This window comes from Rhamphochromis sp. 'chilingali', assembly GCF_963969265.1.
Source record: "Rhamphochromis sp. 'chilingali' genome assembly, chromosome: 6".
Taxonomy (NCBI): domain Eukaryota; kingdom Metazoa; phylum Chordata; class Actinopteri; order Cichliformes; family Cichlidae; genus Rhamphochromis; species Rhamphochromis sp. 'chilingali'.
In genome coordinates, this window is record NC_137933.1 from 24,862,964 (window position 1) to 24,883,671 (window position 20,708).

Genomic DNA, 20,708 nt, shown 5'->3' on the forward strand with positions numbered 1-20,708 from the left:
CCAGGCCAGGTTAAAAATCTTTTCCATTAAAATGTGCACACTTCATCCTGGATCTTCGAGGCTTCCCTGCTTCACCAGTGTCCTACTAAAAAAACAACGACAACCCCTACTTCCTGTTTCCTCTCCCCTTTATAGAGAAGGCCTCCAATCCTCCCCAATCAGCTGCTCCCTGTATTCAACTCCAAATAGCTGGCAGCTGGACTAGAGTAGAATCTCCACTCCCACATGGGTGTGGCCCACACCTCACATCAAACACAAAAAAAACACCAAAGCATGCAATTAATACAAAACAAAATCTAAAGAAATGCCAACCCAAAAGCTTAGTGGGGGATTCTCTCCATCCTTTTCCACCATGCTATACTCTGTAACACTAGCTCCTGGTTTTTCCTGCCTGTTCCCCTCTGGCTTTACTGAGGAATACTCACATAAGTCTAGACCCGTGGGCAACAGGGAATTCTTATGTGAATCAACGTCAGTCTTTCTGAACGAGAACCCTGCCGAAAACTGAGCAGTTCAAGAATGCTGGAGTAGCTGAACTCTATCCTGTGTAACGAGACTTGACCATTAGATTGCTGACCTGTGACCTTCCCTTGAACATTATTCAACTTTTATTCCTGAACTTGCCGCAGATTTTGTTACCGTATCTTGAAGTTGTTCATTAAAATTGTTAAAATTCTTTCCATTGCTTCCTGCATTAAAGTGTTTTGTACAATCATTCAGTGGTTAACGCTACAACGTTCCTTCACAGCAAGACGTTTCTGGGATTGCACCTCCTGGTTGACCTCAGCCCCTCTATGAAGTTCACATGTTCTTTCTTGTTTTTTTTCCCCCCACTGTCCCAGTGCTTCTTTTTTTACATAACTGCTGTTTCAAAATTGTCTATAGGGTGAGGGTGTGAGAGTGAGTGGATAGTGTCCATGTTGTTCCGCACTCACACCAAGACAGCTGAGATAGGCCCCATGACCCTGAAATGGATAAGTGTAAAACGTGTATATGTTTTGGGTTTTTTTTTTGCATATTTTTTGAACTTGTGTAACCATATTTTAGATCAAACAAGATCAAACAAGCACAAAGTACTATACCTTGATAAATAAAGTATAAAAAAACAGTTTGCTAAAAACTGATTGTTGCTTCTGCCTTGTGACAGAAATGTTCTTTCTGGTTCAAAAGTACTTGATGTCATTCATTTGGCATATTTTAGACTAATTATAGGCCAACAACTCATTTACAACAGTTTAAAAATCTGGTAAATAACTCAAAACCACTTTTTGGCACAACACAGGTCCATTGTTTCTCTTTCCTGGATGTTGCTGCTTGTTCTCACCATTTTAAGACACAGAAAACAGCAAAAACAATCAAACAAAACAATATCTCTCACTCAAGCTCCAATTTAAATATATTACTTTTATATTTTGACTAATTGCAAGCTTTTGGCCTCATGTAGGAATATGAGGTCAAAAAGTTGACTCAAATCAAATATTCCAATCTCAACTGCAACTTTCATCAGATGATTTCCCTCCGCCATGACTGAGTTTCCAGCAGAGAGAGGAGGAACGTATGTGGCAGATCCAGTTTCTCATTGCCTATTCCCGTGGTGAATCGAGCCCCGCTGCGCTGAGTGATCGCTGTTCCCCGCTGCATCAATAATACAGGAGGAAGTTATTGTCCCGGTGCAGGCCACAGTATCATACAGCTAAAGCAAGTGGAGGGAGGGGATGGTCCTTTCACTCAACCCTCTAGGGTTTCAGCGCCTGCAGACAGTGGTCTGACTCTGGGGAGCCTGCTCCCGTCCCCTTGCACAGGGCTCAATTGTAAGTTTGCCTGACTGAGGGATAAATGTGTCCAAACACTGACAGCCTGCACAGTCCTGCTGGTCTGGCACTGCTGGTAAGACTACACCCCCAACAAACCCTGTGTCACAAGATGAGTCTCAGCTCAATGGAGAATTAAGCAGCAGGGGGACATGGGACAGTCAGGGGATAGATATCCTGGGTGTGATTAACATGATCCAGATTTTCATGTTCTTTGAGCACCTTGCTGAATGCTGTGACCTTCCTGTAGCCTCGAGGTGCTTCAAAATATACTGGGAGCACCTAAAACATGGGTATGCACTAGTGATGACCAACAAGACTGAGACATGTGATGCCTTATTTCAAAGTAACCACTTTGCCATGCCCATTATCTGCACAGTCAAATGAAGACACACACAAAAAAACAATCCACACAACTAACACCATGAAATACTAATCCAAGCATCAATCTGAACCCCAGAGACAAAGAAAAAAACAGGTGCCACAAATAGTTAAAATAACAGAGTGATAGAGGACACTGGGGGGAGGGGTGGGGAAGGAGAGTGAAAGGTAGAGAAAGTCCAAGCGATGGTGAAATAGAGAGTGGCACTCAGGAAGAGGTCAGTGCAGAGCGGCTCAGTGTGAGGAGGTGTTAGACAAACACTTCAGAGGATACTTACAGGCATGAACGCATAGGAACTGCGGTAAGTTCAGAAAATAAGTTCTCTTCTTTTTGTCTTTAGTATAATTATCATTCAAAAGCATAGTTTTAATGAAACAGATGTATCCTGGTATTCTAAGGATGTACTGAAGTGTGAATATAAGAATCCTGTTTAACAGTCTTTAGATATCCATTCAGTGTAAAATGTGGACCCTTTAAATTTTCAGCCCCAACATTTGTAAGACTTAATTACATTACTGATACTTGTTTTAGCAGCCATGATGGTAAGGTGATGTGGTAGCCAGGCATTAAGGTTTAATATCCCCTTTCCACTGAGACACTTTACTCCTTAAGTCCAACCCCATCACCTAAAATGAAAAAGCATTTCAATGAGGGTTTTGTGAAATCAATAGCAGACTCAGTCTATAGAGCAACATGTGACACCAACGAGTCGCGGAGTGGGCTGGCACGAGATGAAGATGGCTATGAAAGGGTCGGAGGTGGCTGCTCTTAAATTCACAAGCATCATAGTTTGTGCTGTTTTACTCAGACAAGGAGCACCTGAGAAGACAGGTGAGTAGGCCACCAAAACATGCTACCAAATCCACTTTTTTATGTATTTGGTTACTATCTGTTTATTACACAATCTCTGATGCTATTTTATAGGAGGTGGCAAGGAAGACCAGAAATACGCCATTCTGAAGGAGATCATTTCAGAGTGGAGTAAAGGAGGTGGTGCAAATCCACAGAGAGCTCCCACTGAGACAAACACCAAGGATCAGTCTGTGCCCACTTGGATGAGGAATATCGTGGGGGGCTTAAAAACGCTTGGTCTACTTCCCAGCAGGAATATGCCTTCTTTAAACAAGCCAATTAACAGACATCGTCTCTCTGGCTTCCTCTACAACATCTCCATGTACCTTCAGGAGATGGGTGCTGAGTTGGAGGAGGAGCCGGCAGAGCCAGACGAGGAGCAGCTTTGGGAGAAAGTGCTGCATTATTTCCTGCAGTCTGAAGGAAACGCTGCCCAGAATCAGTGGAACGGCCGGGTACCACCCCGGCCCAGCGTTAGAGTGCAGGACTGGTTTCTGTCCCTCAGAGGTAGCCCACACTGGGACTGGCTCCTAGGCCTGCTGCAGAGCCTCATCACTCTATCAGAGCGTCAGTCTCACAGGCCCTTCTTGACTTTCATAGCTCAAAACTGGAGGACAGTGAGTGCTGTGCTGGAAGCTGCTCTTCAGGCTCTCGTCAGCGGGACCTACGGTCAGGCCAGTGCAGGCCTACAAAGCTTCATCTGTGCACTGAAGGGTCGCACTGACTGTGCCTTTAGTGTCAGCTGGCTTCAGCAGCTGCTGCAGTTCCTAGAAACACGCAGCTGGAAGCCTGTGGTTAGTTTGCACCCAGCAGGGGAAGCTGCTGAACACAGCAAGGGCTCGAATGCATTCGGACGTTTAAAGCCCTTCAGCTTGCCCCCTGAGGCCATGAGACAGAATGGGTTGTACGGAAATGCATCCGTGGATGAAATGGTAGCCACCGAGACGGAGGCAAACTCCATGCAAAGCTTGCTGCTGCAGGCTTTGTCACGTTCGGGTGGAGGCGAGCGAGGAGGCAATTTGGCACAGAAAAATTTAGCTCTCGTGCAGAGTTTGGATGGGCTGAGGAGGGGCCTCCTGCACAGGGTGGGCAGTTCTGTCTATGGCAACCTGAGGGAGAAAGTATCAAGAGTCACAATGGCGCTGCTTGATGACGTCAGCAGCCTGGTGGATATGCCACAGCCCAAAACCCGGAGCCGGTGCTCCGCTGGTGAGTATTTATATGAGATTTGGTCTAAAGTTGTTCTCACAATTAGAAGAAATAAAAAACAGGAGTTAAATTTATCTGATGTGGTTAGAAATCTTTGTTTTTTGCATTTAAACACAAACTAACATCAGAATCTTTTCATAATTTCATAATTAAATAAGGTCACACACCCTCTTCCTGTAGTTTCCATAAAAAGTGCTCGTTCAGAAAACAATTTTAACCCAGAGAAACCCCCCAGGGAGAGGACGGTGACAGTGAATGACACTGCTTTAAAAACGCTATAATCATCCTGGCCAGTGAGGGCATCTGTTAATCCTCCCATTGATGTCAGTAACTTTATATGTTGGGCATTGTTAGCCGAGCTGCAGTGTTACATCATCCATGGTTGTGTACTGCAGAAGCTTCCAGCTGCTTTTCCACTGCTTATTCACTTTGATTTCCAAATAATATTTCCTTTCTTATCGGTCTTCTTGAAGGCGACCTACGACAGCTCATCTTATGGTAAGATATATTAGAAATATAAATGACTACGTTTTTGATTTAATTTGATATATTTTGCATTAAATATCTAGCAAAACAAAACAGACATTGTTCTGTCTGTGGATTTGTAGGGGAATAAGGCACAACGTGATGTGGAACACTCAAGCTTTGGGTGTAAGCTCCCGGGGCCTCCCGAGCTCCCTCCCATTCCTGTCCTGCCCTTCCACTGAAGGAGATGAGCCAAGATCACCAAAATCACCAGCTCAGTCAACCCCAAAAGCCACTCCCGCTGCACGTAAAGCCTCCAACATAAAGCTTCACATTGAACCATTAACTGCACTTAACAGCCAGTCACAAACAGAGACTAAAGAGAGCACCGGTCAGCAGAAGGAGATGGAGTACTCCACCTCTACAGAAATCCTGGAGGCCGCATGTAATGAATCCATCCCAGGCTTGACCGGCGTCTCTAACTTCACTGTATTCCTCTATTGTAAACTGTTTGAAGGTGAGAATGGGTCAGTTAACCCTGCAATGGATCAGATGGAGCTCGACCTGCATGCTACGTGCTCTGATGCAGCCTGGTACCTGTCTGCTGCAGAGGAGGACTTCCTCTGGGTCCATGTCTGCAGCGAGTTCTTTGCCCATGAATTTAACAATACAGTGTGTGCCAACTCATCTTTCTGGCTGCAGAGAGCACATCAGGTAATGGATTACTTTTTAGATGAGTGAGCACAAGTGTCTTCTTGGAATTCAGCTTAGCAAGGAATACAAATTTGAGTTTTGGTTGCCTTTTTTTTTAATCTTAGCATACAGTCATGTGAAAAAATTAGGACATGCTGTGAAAGCCTGCAAGCATGTTTGGTCATATGGAAATTTAATATTCATTTTAACAATAGTGGGAGGTTCAAATGATAAAACGAAACAATTATAACTGAAGAAAACACATTTTAATGTAAAATGCAATACTTGAGTTAGGACACCGCTGCATTAATTCACATTAAAAATGGCCAAGGATTCACTCACAGGCGAATCACATCAGTCGCACATGATTAAAACATCCTTACTCAGCATTTTAAAGGAGGCTTGCCCTGTTTAAACCTAAGACGCTGAGTTTGGTGTGCTCCTGACCATTGAAGTGAGAGTGAACACTATCATGAGATCAAAAGAGCTGTCTCAGGTCTTCAGATAGAAGATTGCAGCAGCTTATGAGTTTGGGAAGGGATTTGGAAAGATCTCAAAAGAATTTGAGGTCAGCGATTCCTTCCCAAAAATAGTCTACAAGTGGAGGACATTGACACAGGTCTGGCTGTCTGAGCAAGTTCACCCCGAGAGCAGAGTGCAAGATGCTAAAAGAAGTCTCCAAAACAATGTCTTCAGGCTGTTGCAACTTCTGATGTAAAATGCATGCCTCTACAATCAGAAATCAGACTGCACATGTTTAACTTGCATGGGAGAGGCCAGAGAGAACAAAGACTAGGACTTCTGGGATAATGGGCTGTACATGCAAATAATTCCTCAAAAATCTCACAGCTGAAGGAATTCTGCTGGATTGGAGGAAACCTTCCTCAGACCATGTCAGAGACTGATGGACGGCTACAAGAAGCATCACTGATGCTATTTCTAACAAAGGGGGTAACACTAGCTATTAGGGGGTTGGGTGTCCTAATGGTTTTCACAGTTAGAATACAAACTTTTGTTAATATCGTTTGTTTAATTAATACATTTAATATTTGTTGTTTATGTGCAATTAAATCTTTTGTTTCCAGAGTTAAGTCAAAACAAGATTCTTAATAAAGAACTGAATATTCTGTGGGTTGACTAATTTATTTTGTGCTGTTTCAGGCTGCAGTGACAAAGGACTATCATTTTTTTAACCAGACGAGCATAGATGAGCTGTGTGTGCAGCTTTCAGATGAGTCAATGTGGAATACAGGACTCAGTGAGAACTGTCTGGCTCAGTTGGGCGGCAGGTCTCTCAGTGCTCAGGCTTTCAGACACTGCTTTCTACCCAACAACTCAGTCCTGATCTCATCTCTGTGTGGCACTGACTCGCACCAGTCCTTGCCAGAGGGCAGGTGGGCTGCAGCATACTGTTCCAAAATACACAATGTCTCCCATGATGACACCACTTTGAAGACTTGTCAGTACAGAGAGTGGCCTGTGCAACATTTCACTAACTTCACCCTCCTGGAGCTCTGTGTGCAGACACGTGGACTGAGAGAGTACATTTGTCTGAATGCCACACTCTACTATCAGCTTTTAAGAACAAACCCTCAGTTTGCTGATATCTGTGCTGATCTGCTGGCTGAACAGGAAGACAGGAAGTGCTTCCTCCAGAGGTTTTTTGACATGCTTCCAGCACCTTATGACTTTGACACATCACAGCTGTGCGTGGACCCGGCACCACTGCTGATGGATGTCCTGCACAAGCTGAGCGTGTGTGAGGTCGAGATGGGAGAGCGTGAGGGTTTTTTAGTGGCGCTGGGATATGTGCTGCGAGTCTTAGATTTTATGGTGGGTCTCTCTTCGGGGCTGGACGAGGGAGAAAGAGAGGCAAGGCAGGGTCTGGGTCAGGCTATTCTCCTCTCCAGTCTCATCGACAACACATCCTGGTCCGCACTGCGGCCGGAAGCCTCCACGAGCGTTCTCCACACTGTGGGAGTGTTCCTACGCAGAGAGCAGAATGCCACACTAAAGGAGGACCTGCTGAGCTGCTTCAGTGTAAGATGCAGTTACTAACAGACATATTTGTTTAACAGACACACAATAAGTAAATAACCTGTTACTCCTGTTACATCAGCCTGTCCTCTGGGACCTCATCCAGCGTGATGACAACTCATCTGCTCTCAAGGTTCTGCTGCAGGTACTGAGCGTGTGCAGATTTACCCACATATAACACCTCACACATAGACACACTGAGAGTTACATTCAACTGAATCGCCCACCAGGAGTACCTCCAGATGCCAAGAGACAGCATTCGTACTCTAGTGATGTCGGCTGAGAAGGATGCAGTCAAGAGATTTCTCTCCCACATGCATCGAAGCTGGGATCAGCTTCAGGTTGAAACCAGCCAGGTTTGTTCTTCAACTTTTTGTACTTAAATATGTTTATTACTAAAGCTTCCTCTGTGTAAGAAGCTAATTAGCTGGATAAATACACATAAATGAGCCCTTGTTGATTTCACTCAGTAAAACCATTCATCACAGAGTAAGGAGATGGAGAAGAATTGTAATGTGTTTTCTTTCATATGCATTTCTTTTGATTGGTGGTTATTACAGTAGGTTGCACTATGTTGCTTCTGCTTTATTTGGATTCACGTCATGGTCCATGCATAGTTAAAGAGTGCCAAATTGAATCCACGTCCATTCCTGTTCGGCGTTTTGTTTTCTCTGTCAGGCCTCTCAAAAAGAGTTGCAGGCCATGGAAACAATGACAGCAGCTTTCATCCACAAGTTCCCGCGAGTGACCCCAGAGCTGTTTGTGGACCTTTCTCAGTTCATTCCCTTTATGTCTGTCTCTGACATAATGAGCTTCCCAGCCTCCCTCATCGTCAATGACAGCGTGTGAGTTGTGGGCCAAACGTGGTCATAGTTAATGTAAAACTTCTCAATGTGACACTAACAGCTTCTGCAATGCTCTTCAGATTGACAGCCATCCGTGACCACAGCTCGGGGATGAAGTCCCTGCAGAAAAAGGCCTTTGTAAAAAGACTCCTGCAGTCTAGCGTGGTGGGTGATGTCCCTACATGGCCACCATACTTTCTCAGCTCCATCCTCCCACTTCTGCCTTACCTCCCAGTCAGTCATTTTCAGCAGCTGACATCACAGCAGGTTTGAGGGCATTTCTCTGATTGACATATTCTTACATGACTTTATCTCTTTTCATTAATGAATACCTACATGAATAAATGCTTCCATACACCAACCAATACCAACACGTATGTGAGGTTTTAGAGAAACGTGTTCTCCACCGCCACTATTAAAGACCTACTTTACCACCATGAAACTTTCTTTTCACTCTGCATGCTTTTTTCGTCATTGTAATCCTCTCGGTCAGCTTGCTCCTTTGGTGGAGTTACTTGGCAATGGCAGTCTGGATGGAGTAAGGGGGCGCCATGTGCTGCGGACCCTCTTCAGTAGGAAGATAAATGTGACTGGTGACAACATAATGAGGTGGGATCCAGATACCTTAAACTTATCCAAACTTATCCATGTCTAGAGTATTGTGCAAAAGTCTTGAGCCACCATTTCTTTAAATTTTGCTTCCGAGGAGTCAGACTTTCTTTCAAAATTTCTGAGTAGTCTAGACCAATAGAGCAATAGTTTTTCTTTTTCTTTGGACATTGGCTGCTTTTTCACTCATTTTCAGACCAGTTCTGTATGTGATCAACCACTTAACACCAGCCTGTGAGTCACTCAGATATACCTGTTTAGGTGCTGCAAAAACATATAATTTATTCCCATTTTGTAGTTGAATCTTTGAAGAAAACAAAAGATAATACAGTTTGACAAGCATGGTCCGTCAGCTGATCCGTCTGCTGTTCACCGAAACCTCATCAGAATTAGACTCAGTGGAAGGGTGACTGCCATTCTTAAGAAAAGGGAAAAAGGGAGAAAAGGCAGAGGTATGCCTCAAGGACTGGACTGAAAATGAGTGGCAACATGTTGAAATCCTCATCACTATGTACAGAGGAGGTTAGGAGAGATAGTCTGAAGCCATCTGTAAAACACGGTGGAGGCTCTGTCATGGTTTGGGCTGCGTTCCAGCCAGTGGTGATGAAGATCCTGTCAAAACTGATGGAAATATAAAAACTAACATCTAATTTTTATCCACCATCAAATAGCATATAGAAAGCATCTGATTGGCATTTTTAAATGTTATTGTTATTTTTTTTTCCAGAATGACAACAATCCCATACACACTGTTAGTTCAGTAAAAGCAAATGGAAAAAAACACACAATGGATCACTATCAGTCATGGATTGGCCTCCCCAGACTGAAGCAGTCAACATGACTGAAGCATGCTTAAATAAACTGATGCCCCTATTTCCAATTTCCTGTGCCAACTGTAAAGAAATTAGGTATGTTTAAAGACTTTTGCACAATAATATTTCTTTGGTATTGTTTTTGCAAAGGAAGTTAACATGAATCTGGGGTCCATAGTTGTAGCTTAGAGGGCCCACAGCAATTTTCTTTTTTCCCAGAAAGTCAAGCTGATGATGATTAATAACAATAGTGAATCTCATTTTAATCAGACGCAATGCAACATGTGTTATCTTTATTGTGCTGTAGTTTATTCATTCTGTAAGGATCTCTGTATTTAGCTGTGATTTATTTCATAATTGAACCCTTCATTTTGAAGTCTATTACAAAAAGCATTATGCCATTGAACTTAATGTTAAATCAAGTGATCAGAAAAGTGAATGAGTGCCTTTTGCAGATTAGGAGTCCTTGCGTGCTACATGGATCCATCCGACTTGGGCTCATATCTTCAGGACTCTGCTGTAGCCTCTGCTCTCTGGCAGCAGCTGTCTCAGTGCATATCCAAGGGCTTTGTCAGTGCCGGTGGCAGGGTGAGGGGCATGGGACAACTTCAGGTTACAGTCTCAAGTATGTTTTCATGGCATGTCTGACTAACTCTGTTTCACTGTGTCTTATGAATAGCTGTCTTCTTGGTTAATACCAGCAGTTCAGACCCTGAATGTCAGCAGCATGGCTCCTCTGGAGCTGTCTGCTCTCAGTGGTCTGCTTCCCCAGTTGGGAGCTTCTTTTCTGCTGTCACTCCCCTCAGATCAACTGCTGGAAGTCCTGTCACAGCCAGGATTACACACATATTCCCCAGCACAGGTCAGCAGGGAATTATTTCTCTTGTCATGCTTATCTTCTTCCTCCCCAAGTGTCACTGTAAATGTATAAATTTGAGTTGCATTTCGACAAAGTTTCCGATTTGTCAGGACAACTTCTAGTTGTTTTTATAAGGTGATGTGAAGCGTGTAGCAGTGGACCCCCCCTTTTCAGAGAAATGAAATGCTAACCTTTACTGAAATATGTAATGCCAGGGATTTTTGGCATAAATGTAAGTCTACTATTAATTTGCATATAACTAATGAAAAGCAGGGAATAAACAGAGATGAAATATGTGTCCTGTGTGAACTTTCTTAAAATGTGGGTGTCTTGTTGGCAGACTTATTTTTTAATGCTCTTTGCAGGCATTTAAAATGTTATCCAAGATTTTGAAGGACACCAACGTAAGTGAAAATTTTAAAAATATTTGTGCTGAATTCCGTCCAGCTGCACTCTCACCTCTGAGTTTTTCTCCTCCCGCCAGCTCACCATGGAAAAACTGTGCCGACTGAAGCCGTTACACTCCGGTCTCTCCCCTGCTGTGCTCAGAGACCTCCAGTGGGCTGAGATCAGTGAAGCTGTCCACTGCCAGTGCTGGAGAACATTGCTAACTGAGCTTAAGCCTGGCCATAGAGCCATGCTATACAATGCAATGCAGGAGGTGACGGAGCTTTGTTTCTTCTCCTCTGCTTCTTCTCACTTTTCAAATCTTATGGTTTATTATTTCCCCTCTGGTGCCGCATTGAGTAAAAAAGACATTTGAGCAGGTTGTGACAAATTAGATTCAATAAAGCATAAATTCACATTTCTTATTGTGGTTCTGTTTCAGCAGGCTCTGCACAGAGACACAAGGAACACCACTCTGCAGCTAAACTGTCTTTTACCATTTGTCCCTCTGAGGGAGCTGATGCAGACCATGAGTGCTGAAATCATTTCAAGAAGCATCAGCGTGTACAGGGACATAGACTGGTCGCCACACCAGGTGCACCCTTTTACTTTAATCCCTTTTTTTGCGTGCTGTTTAACATCACATTCATATAACAACAATAGCTCTTTTACAAAAGAAGAAACTGTTAGCAGCTTCAGTTTTCGCCCCCATTAATCTGCAACTCATAGGATATGCTTCAGGAGGCCCTTTCAGGATATTAATACTCCATTCACATCAGCTGCCATCAAGCTAATTAGTTTGGATGTTGTACAATGATGTGGAGGAGTACAGCATGAATTAATAATTGGCTACCTTAAAGGGGTTTTGTCACAGCCAAAATTGTTTTAGCCTGCTTTCACCACCTATTCTCAGCCCAACAAGACTTCAGTCAAACAAATGAAGTTCCTTTTCTCTCATTATCTTCCCTGATATGTGCAGTAATTGGACTGATCATTGGGTCAGTGTTAAACCTTAAATTTCCTCTTAAAAACAGTACTAAATGTTTATATGAGCATTATGAATTAAACACTTGTCAAAGTGATCTTAAATTTCACCTAAAACCAATACTGCTGCATATATATAGTATAGAGACATTTATGATTTCTGGGGCTGATGCCAGCAGAGTGTGGTTGTTTATGCTGGTTTATTATGAGGATCACTCTACAGATTAAAGTGAATCTACAGTGATAAAATCTTGACTGTTCTACACATACTGCTGGCTGTTTGCTCCAATTCACATTTCCTCTAAGCTGGTAGCATAATTTCTCTTTTACTTTGCCATGTTTACAGTTGCCCTTAGCTGTAGTGGAGAAAAATACCATCAACAGGAGGCAGAGCATCTGTGCTCATATTAGTCAGTCTCACATGAAGGAGGAAACTATCGTGAAGGACTGAGTGTCATATACAGTCTCCTTCTATTATGACGTGCTACATGGAAAAAAAAGGATAGAATGGCAACTGAGCTGAAGTCACGTTTCTGGTTAAACAACGTGATGACACTATTTCTGAACTAACCTGCAATATGATTTTCATATTGTACAATATACAGATGATATCTCTGGTTAACCAGCGTCTGCTGATAAATATCCTCCAACCAGTGTGTGTGCATATAGAGTGGCTAAAATAAAAATTGAACACCAATTTTCTAAGTATATTTCTAGAGGTTCTATTGATGTGACATTTTCAGCAAACGTCTGTAACAACCCATCCAATTCACACATGTAAAGAAGTCAAACTATAGATGTCCATAAATTATGTTATGTGTACAAATGGCAATACTAAAGTATATAAGGGACCAATTGTTCATCACCGTTTAGGGAATTGATTTTTATTTTCCTGTTGGGGCTAAAAAAACTTGCCTTATTGTAATATCTGGAAACTGGTTTGAGTTTCTTTCTTGATTTTAAAGAAACGCACAGTCAAAATGCTGACTCATGCTGTTCCTTTTCTTTACAGACTCAGTTTCTATTCAGTAAGATCCATGAATTTCTAAACATTACCAGCAAGTCAGTGAGGTAGGTTTCACCCCAGCCAAAGCACTGATTTAATAATTCATTTAATATTTTGATTGCAAGCTAAAATAAAAACACAACAGAAACATCTGAAGTTTCATTTTCAGTCAGACATCCGCTTAGAAGACAGTCTAAATAATGACTTCTTTCTCACTTATAGAGATCTGGGTCATATCGCTGGTGGAATGAGCTGTGACTTTCTGAAGCTCTGGACCAATGATACAGATTTTGTAGAGCTGCTTCAGTTTGTTAGTGAGCTGCCTGGAGGCACAAGACCTGCTCTGGTGAGGAATGTGAGCCATAAAAATTTATGTTTCCATGAAAATGCATTTTTTCCCTGTACTAACAAGTTCAGATATGCCACCAGCGAAAATGTATCATAGAGGAACTGAGAAGACAACCTAAACTCGACCTCAATATTTTGAGTTCTGCGTTTTCTGCAACATTGCCGTAAATATCACCTCCTTATATTTGTATTTTACTCTTTTTTTCTGAATAAATGTTTTACTGTTTCTCTCGGGTGACTGCATTTACACCCATGCTCTGCTCTTTTCCAGGGTGACCATGATAGAGAGACTCTCTAATACATCCCTCAGAGCCATTTTGGACCACGTTCAAGCACAGTTTGCTGATTTTCTCAGACTGCCACATTATAAACAGACCAATTTAGCCGAGAAGGCCTTAACTGAGCTGGTAAAACACCCAAAATAACAGCTTATCATGCAAGATGGGCACAAGTTAACACATGTTTTAGCACATTTTAGACTCTCTGTTGCTGTAGGAAGTAAACTTTATCAAGCTCAAATACCAAATTCTGCAAATTCCCAAAGTAATAAAATTCTAAACCATTATAATGAGAATTCAGAGCAAACCGAAAAGAAGAAGAGCATTTTCTCGATGAGTTAAATCAGGGCTTCAGTTAGTGTTTGTGTGTCGCGTATTTGATTTGTTTTAACTCATTAATTTTGCAGAAAGAACATTTGTGTGTTCAGGCTTTTCAAGCAGGCGGTTGTAGTATTTAGAGAAAAACAGATGGAGAAAGTGCTTCAGAACATAACCCGCCTTTATCCTCTCAGCAGCTTTTCACACAAGTGAAGTCATTTCAGTGTGAAATCCTGGTAATCCGGGACGTCTCTCTCTGTATGTCGTGCTCCGCAGGGCTCTTCTCTGTCTGAGGGGCAGATTGATGGCACCGCTCTGGATACCCTCGGACCTTTGCTGCCTTTCTTAGACAGGGACAGTTTGGCTCTGGTGGACAGACGAGCGGTGGCTCTGCGGCTGGAGGAGATGAGAAATTTCTGCCTTCCTAAAGAGGCTCTGAGGGATATCAGTGCTCTGCTCACCCAGAAAGAACTGTTTGGGTAAAGCAACACATGTGTAGGAGTTTTAACACCTCAAGATAAGAATTTAAATATTGTTATTATTATTATTTTGGATTTACACAAACAAGCAGCATAAGCACCGAAAAATGAATTAATTAGAAAAAAAAGGTCACACCATGAAAAACTTAAATCGAAAATATATCAAACAGCACTGTGGAAGTCATGAAATGTAAGCCTGTAAAAATATATGTAAAGAAATCAAGCCCACCACATCATTTTTTAAATTTATCATATCTTTTATAAGTTGAAATATACTGACATAAAGGTCACGACTGCAGGATCAGCACACTCTCTTTTAGTTTCACTCCATCTTTTCTCTTCTCCTAACCTATCGCAAGTAACTGGGCACTAGTCTCATAAATATCTGTCTGTACATCGTACAGACAGATATCGTACAGACAATTTATGTGATAGTTCAATCTGGACCGCAATAGTGCTGCTGCCCAGTGCTGTAGCAAATCGGATATTTCACACACAAATAATGCACCAGCTTGGTTGTCTGAATCATTTTTGTACATTTTAGCCCCAACTGATCTCAAGTGACCCTGAAACCAGTACATACAATAATAACCTGTTACAAAATACCACCTCCAATTCAATTCAGTTTCGTTCATAGAGCACTAAATCACAACGAGAGTCGCCTGAAGTGGTGTTATAGCGACCCTACATTAATACAGAGACGACGCCCTCTAAGCAAGCACATGGTGACAGCGGGAAGGAAAAACTCCCTTTTAACAGGAAGACACCTCCAGCAGAACCAGGTTCAGGGAGGTGCAGCCATCTGTTACACATAGCTGGGGGGCAGGGGAGGGGGACAAGACAAAAGACACTGTGGAAGAGAAACAGAGACAGATAATAACTAATGGTTAAATACAGTCTGCAGTCTGTCAAGCTGAGGATTATTCCGAGTGAAATGAAATGAGTGGTCTCATTATGTGGCCTCAACTTTTAACAATTTGCAAAACAAAGCTTCTTGGTCCAAAATACAGTAAAATATACTAATCGTCTTACACTGACCTGCAAACTTTGTCTTTCAGACACAATCCACATCCATTTGTGGAGAGTAGAATAATGGTGTAAAATACAAGCCCATTTGGGAAATCCCAGCACTGCTCCTGCACTAACACGTGGATTGTCACAATTCGGAGGATTAGGACCCAAATGTAAACTCAGGAGACGAGCAAGATTTAACAACTGTCAGCCGTTTAATGAGGCTGGGTGTAGAAGTCCCACACAGCAATACAAAATCCACAAAGGCACAAAGAGAATCACACAGGGCTTGATAACTGGTTAAAAAGACACTGAGACGAAGAACCAAGGAATGACAGGACTATATATACTCAAACACACACTGAGGGCTAGAGTCACAGCTGGAGAAACAACATGTAGATGAAACTAATTATGATTAAAGTGCAGGGAGAGAGCGACTTACAAAATAAAACAGGAAGTAAGAAATAATAACTGAACCTCTGTGGATGCAGAGACAGGAACATTAAGCTAACAAAACATACTAACAGAACACATACTCAGAACATGAGAGGAACAGACTTACAGACTTACTTGATAAACATCACTAAGACCCCGAAACTCTAAAAAAAGAATATAAATCAAATCCCAGACAATAAACACAACTCCTAAATTTCAAAGAACTAATAAAACCCCGGCTCCACAACCCAGGATAATAAGAGATTTCCCACTTTAAGCAGCAGTAATGAATACCTATTCTTGTTTTCCAGAGAGCCATCCAAGTGGCAAATTGGAGATGTAGAACATTTGGGTCGACTGGTGTTTGCTCTCTCAACGAAGCAGATTAACTCCATTCCACTGGTAAGCAGCAAAAATCATTCAAATAACTACATTTATTTTACTTTCACTGGCTTTCTTGGAGAGATTTTGACCTGCAGGAATTCATAATAAGGGTTTCTGCTGTACAGTCAGTGCTGAATAAAGACACTGTGGAGCAGGTCCTGGTGGGTCAAAGGCGCTGGGAAGACAGCATTACTGGTGGCGTGTGCATTACCCAGTGTATTGACCAGCATCGCCAGAGACAGCAGACTCAGAGCCTCATTCGGGGCATTGTGAAAGCACGGAGCCGGAGGGCAAAAAGTTCAGTAAATGTTTCTTTAAGTGCATGCTCTGTTTAACGCATTTTACATAGCTCTGTTAACCAGAACATATAAATGCCACCTTTTAGCATCTTTTCACTGAATCCGCATGTGTGGGTTTTTTCTTTCTTGAGCAGTGCCGGTTCCAAGCTGTGCAGACATTAGAGGGACATATCCTTCAGCTTGGACATCCACTCAGCTCAGCCGAATGTCACAGGAGGAACTGAAACAGTGCGTAGAGGTGTTTGGTCAGGATTCTTTGCTGAGCTCAGAGCAGCGCCGGTCACTGTGGGTGAAACTCAGACAGGTCAGTTAAACTCCACTTACAGGACCATCCCCCACAGCACTCAAATTGTCCTCCTCTTTATATTTCTCTGTATATATCATCCCTTAAGATTGCTTCAGGGTCTGTCAGAGCGGGGCTCTTCTGTCTCTCCTTCATGTTTAGATTTTGACCCCATGAGGTGGATCTAAAACAAAAGTGGTAGCAATATATGTTCCAAAAGTGTGATCAAAAATCTATAAGAGGTGCTAAAGAATTAAAATAATTGTGAGATATAGAGAAAAAAAAATAGACTGTTGTGTCTTAGCTAAAAAAAACCCCATTCAATCCAGTTGTTGAGTCCAGTCAGAGAGCTGAGTGAAGATCAGGTGCTGGAGCTGGGCTCACTGGTGACTGAAATGCGAGAGAAGGACCTGCAAGACACTAAACTCTCTAATCCAGGTGTTTTGGCACATCTGGGCACACTGACAGACTGGAGCCCTAAAAAGGTGAGCTATTTTAAAAAATTATTTATTAATTTATTCTCTAAAACAGATGGGTGACAAATTAAAGTAAAACCAGCCTAAACTGTTGGCACTGAATCTATAAGCATGTGAAGTTTTAAAGAAGGGTTTGAACCGGGTTCTTCTGTGTTTTGAAGTTTGAAAATAAAGTCCAAATCTCCCATAGGGATGCAAATGGGTTCAGATGTAGAGACTCTGGGCTCTATTGCCCGATTCATGTCTTTTGCAAAGTCTTCAAATGATTTAGTGTCTGCCACCAGGATCATTTATTTCATTATGGGATAAAGATAGTCACTCAGACCATGGGTATGCAGACCATGTCAGCATACCCAGTGCATAAGATTCACTGACTGCATTGTTGAAGGCTTTTCCTTTGAATTTGACCCCCAAATTTATGAAAATAAGTTGCAGAATCAAAACTTGAGTGTGTTAATATGAAAATTTGTGGTTTCTGTCTGACTTTTCAGATGAGAGCAGTGATTTTGAATGTGCTGCGGAAACGCAAACTTAAAGTGGAGCAGTTAACAGTTGTTGATCTGGCAGCGTTTGGCCATCTGATCTGTGGTCTGCATCCCTCTGAGATAAAAAAACTGAGCCCCTACAACTTCAGGTCAGTGATATAAATTGCTTACCCACACTACATGCACTTAGCTCTAGCTCTAGCTACAACAGAAACATGTAAAAGCAAGAAGGAGGAAACACAGCGATCCAACTTTATAAACAAATTATCCAGCATATGTACGGGAACAATCACAAACTGACAGATGTCAAACATAGCTATCAGCTTAGTTTGACATGATGGGGGAAAAAAATATCTGTCAAATAATGCTACTCTCACAATCTGTCAAAGTAATAGCTCATAATGAAACTCCCTCCTGCTGCAAAACAAAACTATCTGCTGTGGTTTTATGAATAAAAGAGCTGATATCACATGAACCTGCTAGCAGATGCTAACCAACAGCAGGCGGGAGCACGATTCTGAGCAAAACAAAGCCAGTGAAAACGTTTTCTATCCTCAGAGGAGGAATAAAATCTTGAATCTTTCCCCCCAAACTGCAGTATGGCTGTTGTGTTCCTGCGGGAGACATCCCTGCCATGCACAGAGCAGCAGATGGAGGCATTGACAAGCTGTTTGTCCAGACCACAGGCCTTTGGTCCAGTTAATACTTGGGGACCAGAAGTTTTCACTGAAATTGGGACGTTGGCAGGTATAGTAGAGCATAATATCCCTTGGGTGTAAACTCTTTTTGATTAACTTTTTTAAAAATTGTTTCTTTTTAAAGAGGAAATGACAGCTCTTGGATGGATAGGTACAATTAAAAGTATCCCTGAGGGTACAGGCTCGGAAGTAAGAGGAAATGTTTCTCTACACTCCTCCTGTGATGTGACATGAGAAACATTAATTATCTCACTATAGCGCTCCTCTCTCTCTCTCTCCCTCTATGTCCAGCGGGCCTGCCAGACATGGTGCTGTCAGCCCTGCTACAAGAACAAGTGGGGGGAATCACCCCTGAAGCTATCGCCCTGATATCACCAAAAAAGATGGCAGTGAGTTTCATCACTTGTTTTAAAGCCGATTTTTAGCTCCATAATTTTATTCTTAGATCCAGTAGAGTAGCTTTGCATGATTCACAGATTAAAATAATCCTTATGTTTTTTATTCTGGCCCTTGGTGAAGCAAGCAGTCTTAGGTCATTTCCCTTTAAGTCAGCTCTCTTCTGATTGAGTGCCCTCTGCAAACAGAAGGTCTGCAGAGCAGGTGGGCAGTGATTTCCTTGCTTACAGCTGGAGACATCTATGTATCTGAGACAATCATTTTAAGGACATGCATAGCCAAGAGCTCTCTCTTTTTCACATGACTACATATTCAGTCATTCTCTTTTATCTTTTTGAAAATGATGAAAAACATTTTTTTAAGCTTGTGATTTTCATCAAATGAATATTAAATAAGTAAATATCATAAATAATGCACTAAATTACAGTGGGCCTCAAAAGGGTTTGTCTGTGATTTTTAATTGGACAGATAAACAGAACAGGATAGTTTTTTTTGCTGTAATACACATAATATAACATTTTATTTATATACAAATTACTGAACTCGCCATAAAAATGTGCAACTCTGGAAATAACTGAGAAATGTCAAATCAAAGAAAACCTGATGCCATGTAATGTCTGCATTCCTGGAAATGAAAAATATATATTTTTTTGTGTTGGGTGTGCGCCTGACAGGTGGTGTTTAGTGCAGTTCAGTTGTCATGGTTGAGTGTGGAGCAGGCGTGGGCTGTCACTGAGGAGCAGTGGGCAGAGCTGGACAAGGAACAGAGACATGCTGTTGGATTAGCTCAATACGAAGGAGATGTTCTGCTGGAGCTGAGAGGCGGGTGTCTTTAGAAACAATACAACTGATAACCTCCCCCATATTTAGTCTGTTAAAGCCACTCTGCATGATACTTGTTTCTGATAAGCACTGAATAAGATTTGTGTTTTTGTTCATGATGTATTCTGTTCTCCTTCTTCCACAGGAAGAAACTTGGCTCCAGCAGCCCTGAACAAAGACATCTTCACTTTATGCTCACTGGCTTTGCACCTCTTCTTGTGGCAACTTATTTAAAAGACTGGAAGAACATTTAATTGTCCCTTTGACCTGGTATCATCATATTTGTACTTCAAATAAATAATTTGAACTGTTCTGTTTCGTCTGCGTGCTATTCCTTTAACTTGCATTGCTCTTGATTGTGCTTGGCTGCACATGTTTCTCTCTTATGCGGGTTATCAGCTTGGCAGAATATAAATGAGTTTATGTAGGTGTTTTGTCTGTAATGTTCTTTTGTTAGAACAATCTCGCTGCAATAATTAATGTTTGACAGAGGATAAGACTTTCAGAAATTTGAGATATTTCATTAATACACCGTGGTCTATACACTCATCAGACAATTTATTAGGCTCTGTATGCTGCTACTGGGTTGGACTTGCTGCAAATCTGTTGGTTGCACATCCATGATCTGAATCTCCTGTTTCATCACATCCTAAATGTGCTCTACTGAATAGAGATCTGGTCACTGTGGAGGCCATTTGAGTACAGTGAACTCTTGCCATGTTCAAGAAAGCACTTTGAGATGATTTGAGCTTTGTGACATGGCCCAAAGCAGCCATTAGACGATGGATAAACTGCAGTCATAAAGGGGTAAGCCTGTGGTGTTTACACAATGCTCAGCTAGAACTATGGAACCTAAAGTGAGCCAAGAAAATTTTCACCACACCATTACCGCGTCACCAGCAGCCTGAACAGTTGACACAAGGCAGATTCGTTCAATGCGTTCATGCTATTTACTCCAAATTCTTACCCTACCATCTGAATAATGCAGCAGAAATCAGTACTCATTGTACCAGGCAATGTTTTTCACATCTTCTATTGTCTAGTT

General features: G+C 42.0%; 1 protein-coding gene across 1 annotated transcript; it reads left to right on the forward strand.

The window, feature by feature from the left end:
• Positions 1-2,431: 2,431 nt before the first annotated feature.
• Positions 2,432-19,934, forward strand: LOC308398506 (stereocilin). The gene is made up of 30 exons (XM_080885174.1): positions 2,432-2,494; positions 2,865-3,024; positions 3,118-4,254; positions 4,728-4,752; positions 4,863-5,433; positions 6,574-7,452; positions 7,532-7,594; positions 7,680-7,805; positions 8,128-8,294; positions 8,375-8,561; positions 8,788-8,903; positions 10,171-10,303; positions 10,395-10,577; positions 10,940-10,978; positions 11,059-11,235; positions 11,407-11,556; positions 12,958-13,016; positions 13,174-13,297; positions 13,381-13,463; positions 13,571-13,706; positions 14,172-14,374; positions 16,132-16,222; positions 16,330-16,501; positions 16,638-16,807; positions 17,116-17,271; positions 17,754-17,896; positions 18,346-18,494; positions 18,737-18,834; positions 19,516-19,667; positions 19,813-19,934. Exons 2-30 carry the CDS (start codon positions 2,925-2,927, stop codon positions 19,895-19,897), a joined length of 5,874 nt encoding a protein of 1,957 aa, XP_080741300.1. The 5' UTR covers positions 2,432-2,494; positions 2,865-2,924; the 3' UTR covers positions 19,898-19,934.
• The last annotated feature ends 774 nt before the right edge of the window (positions 19,935-20,708 follow it).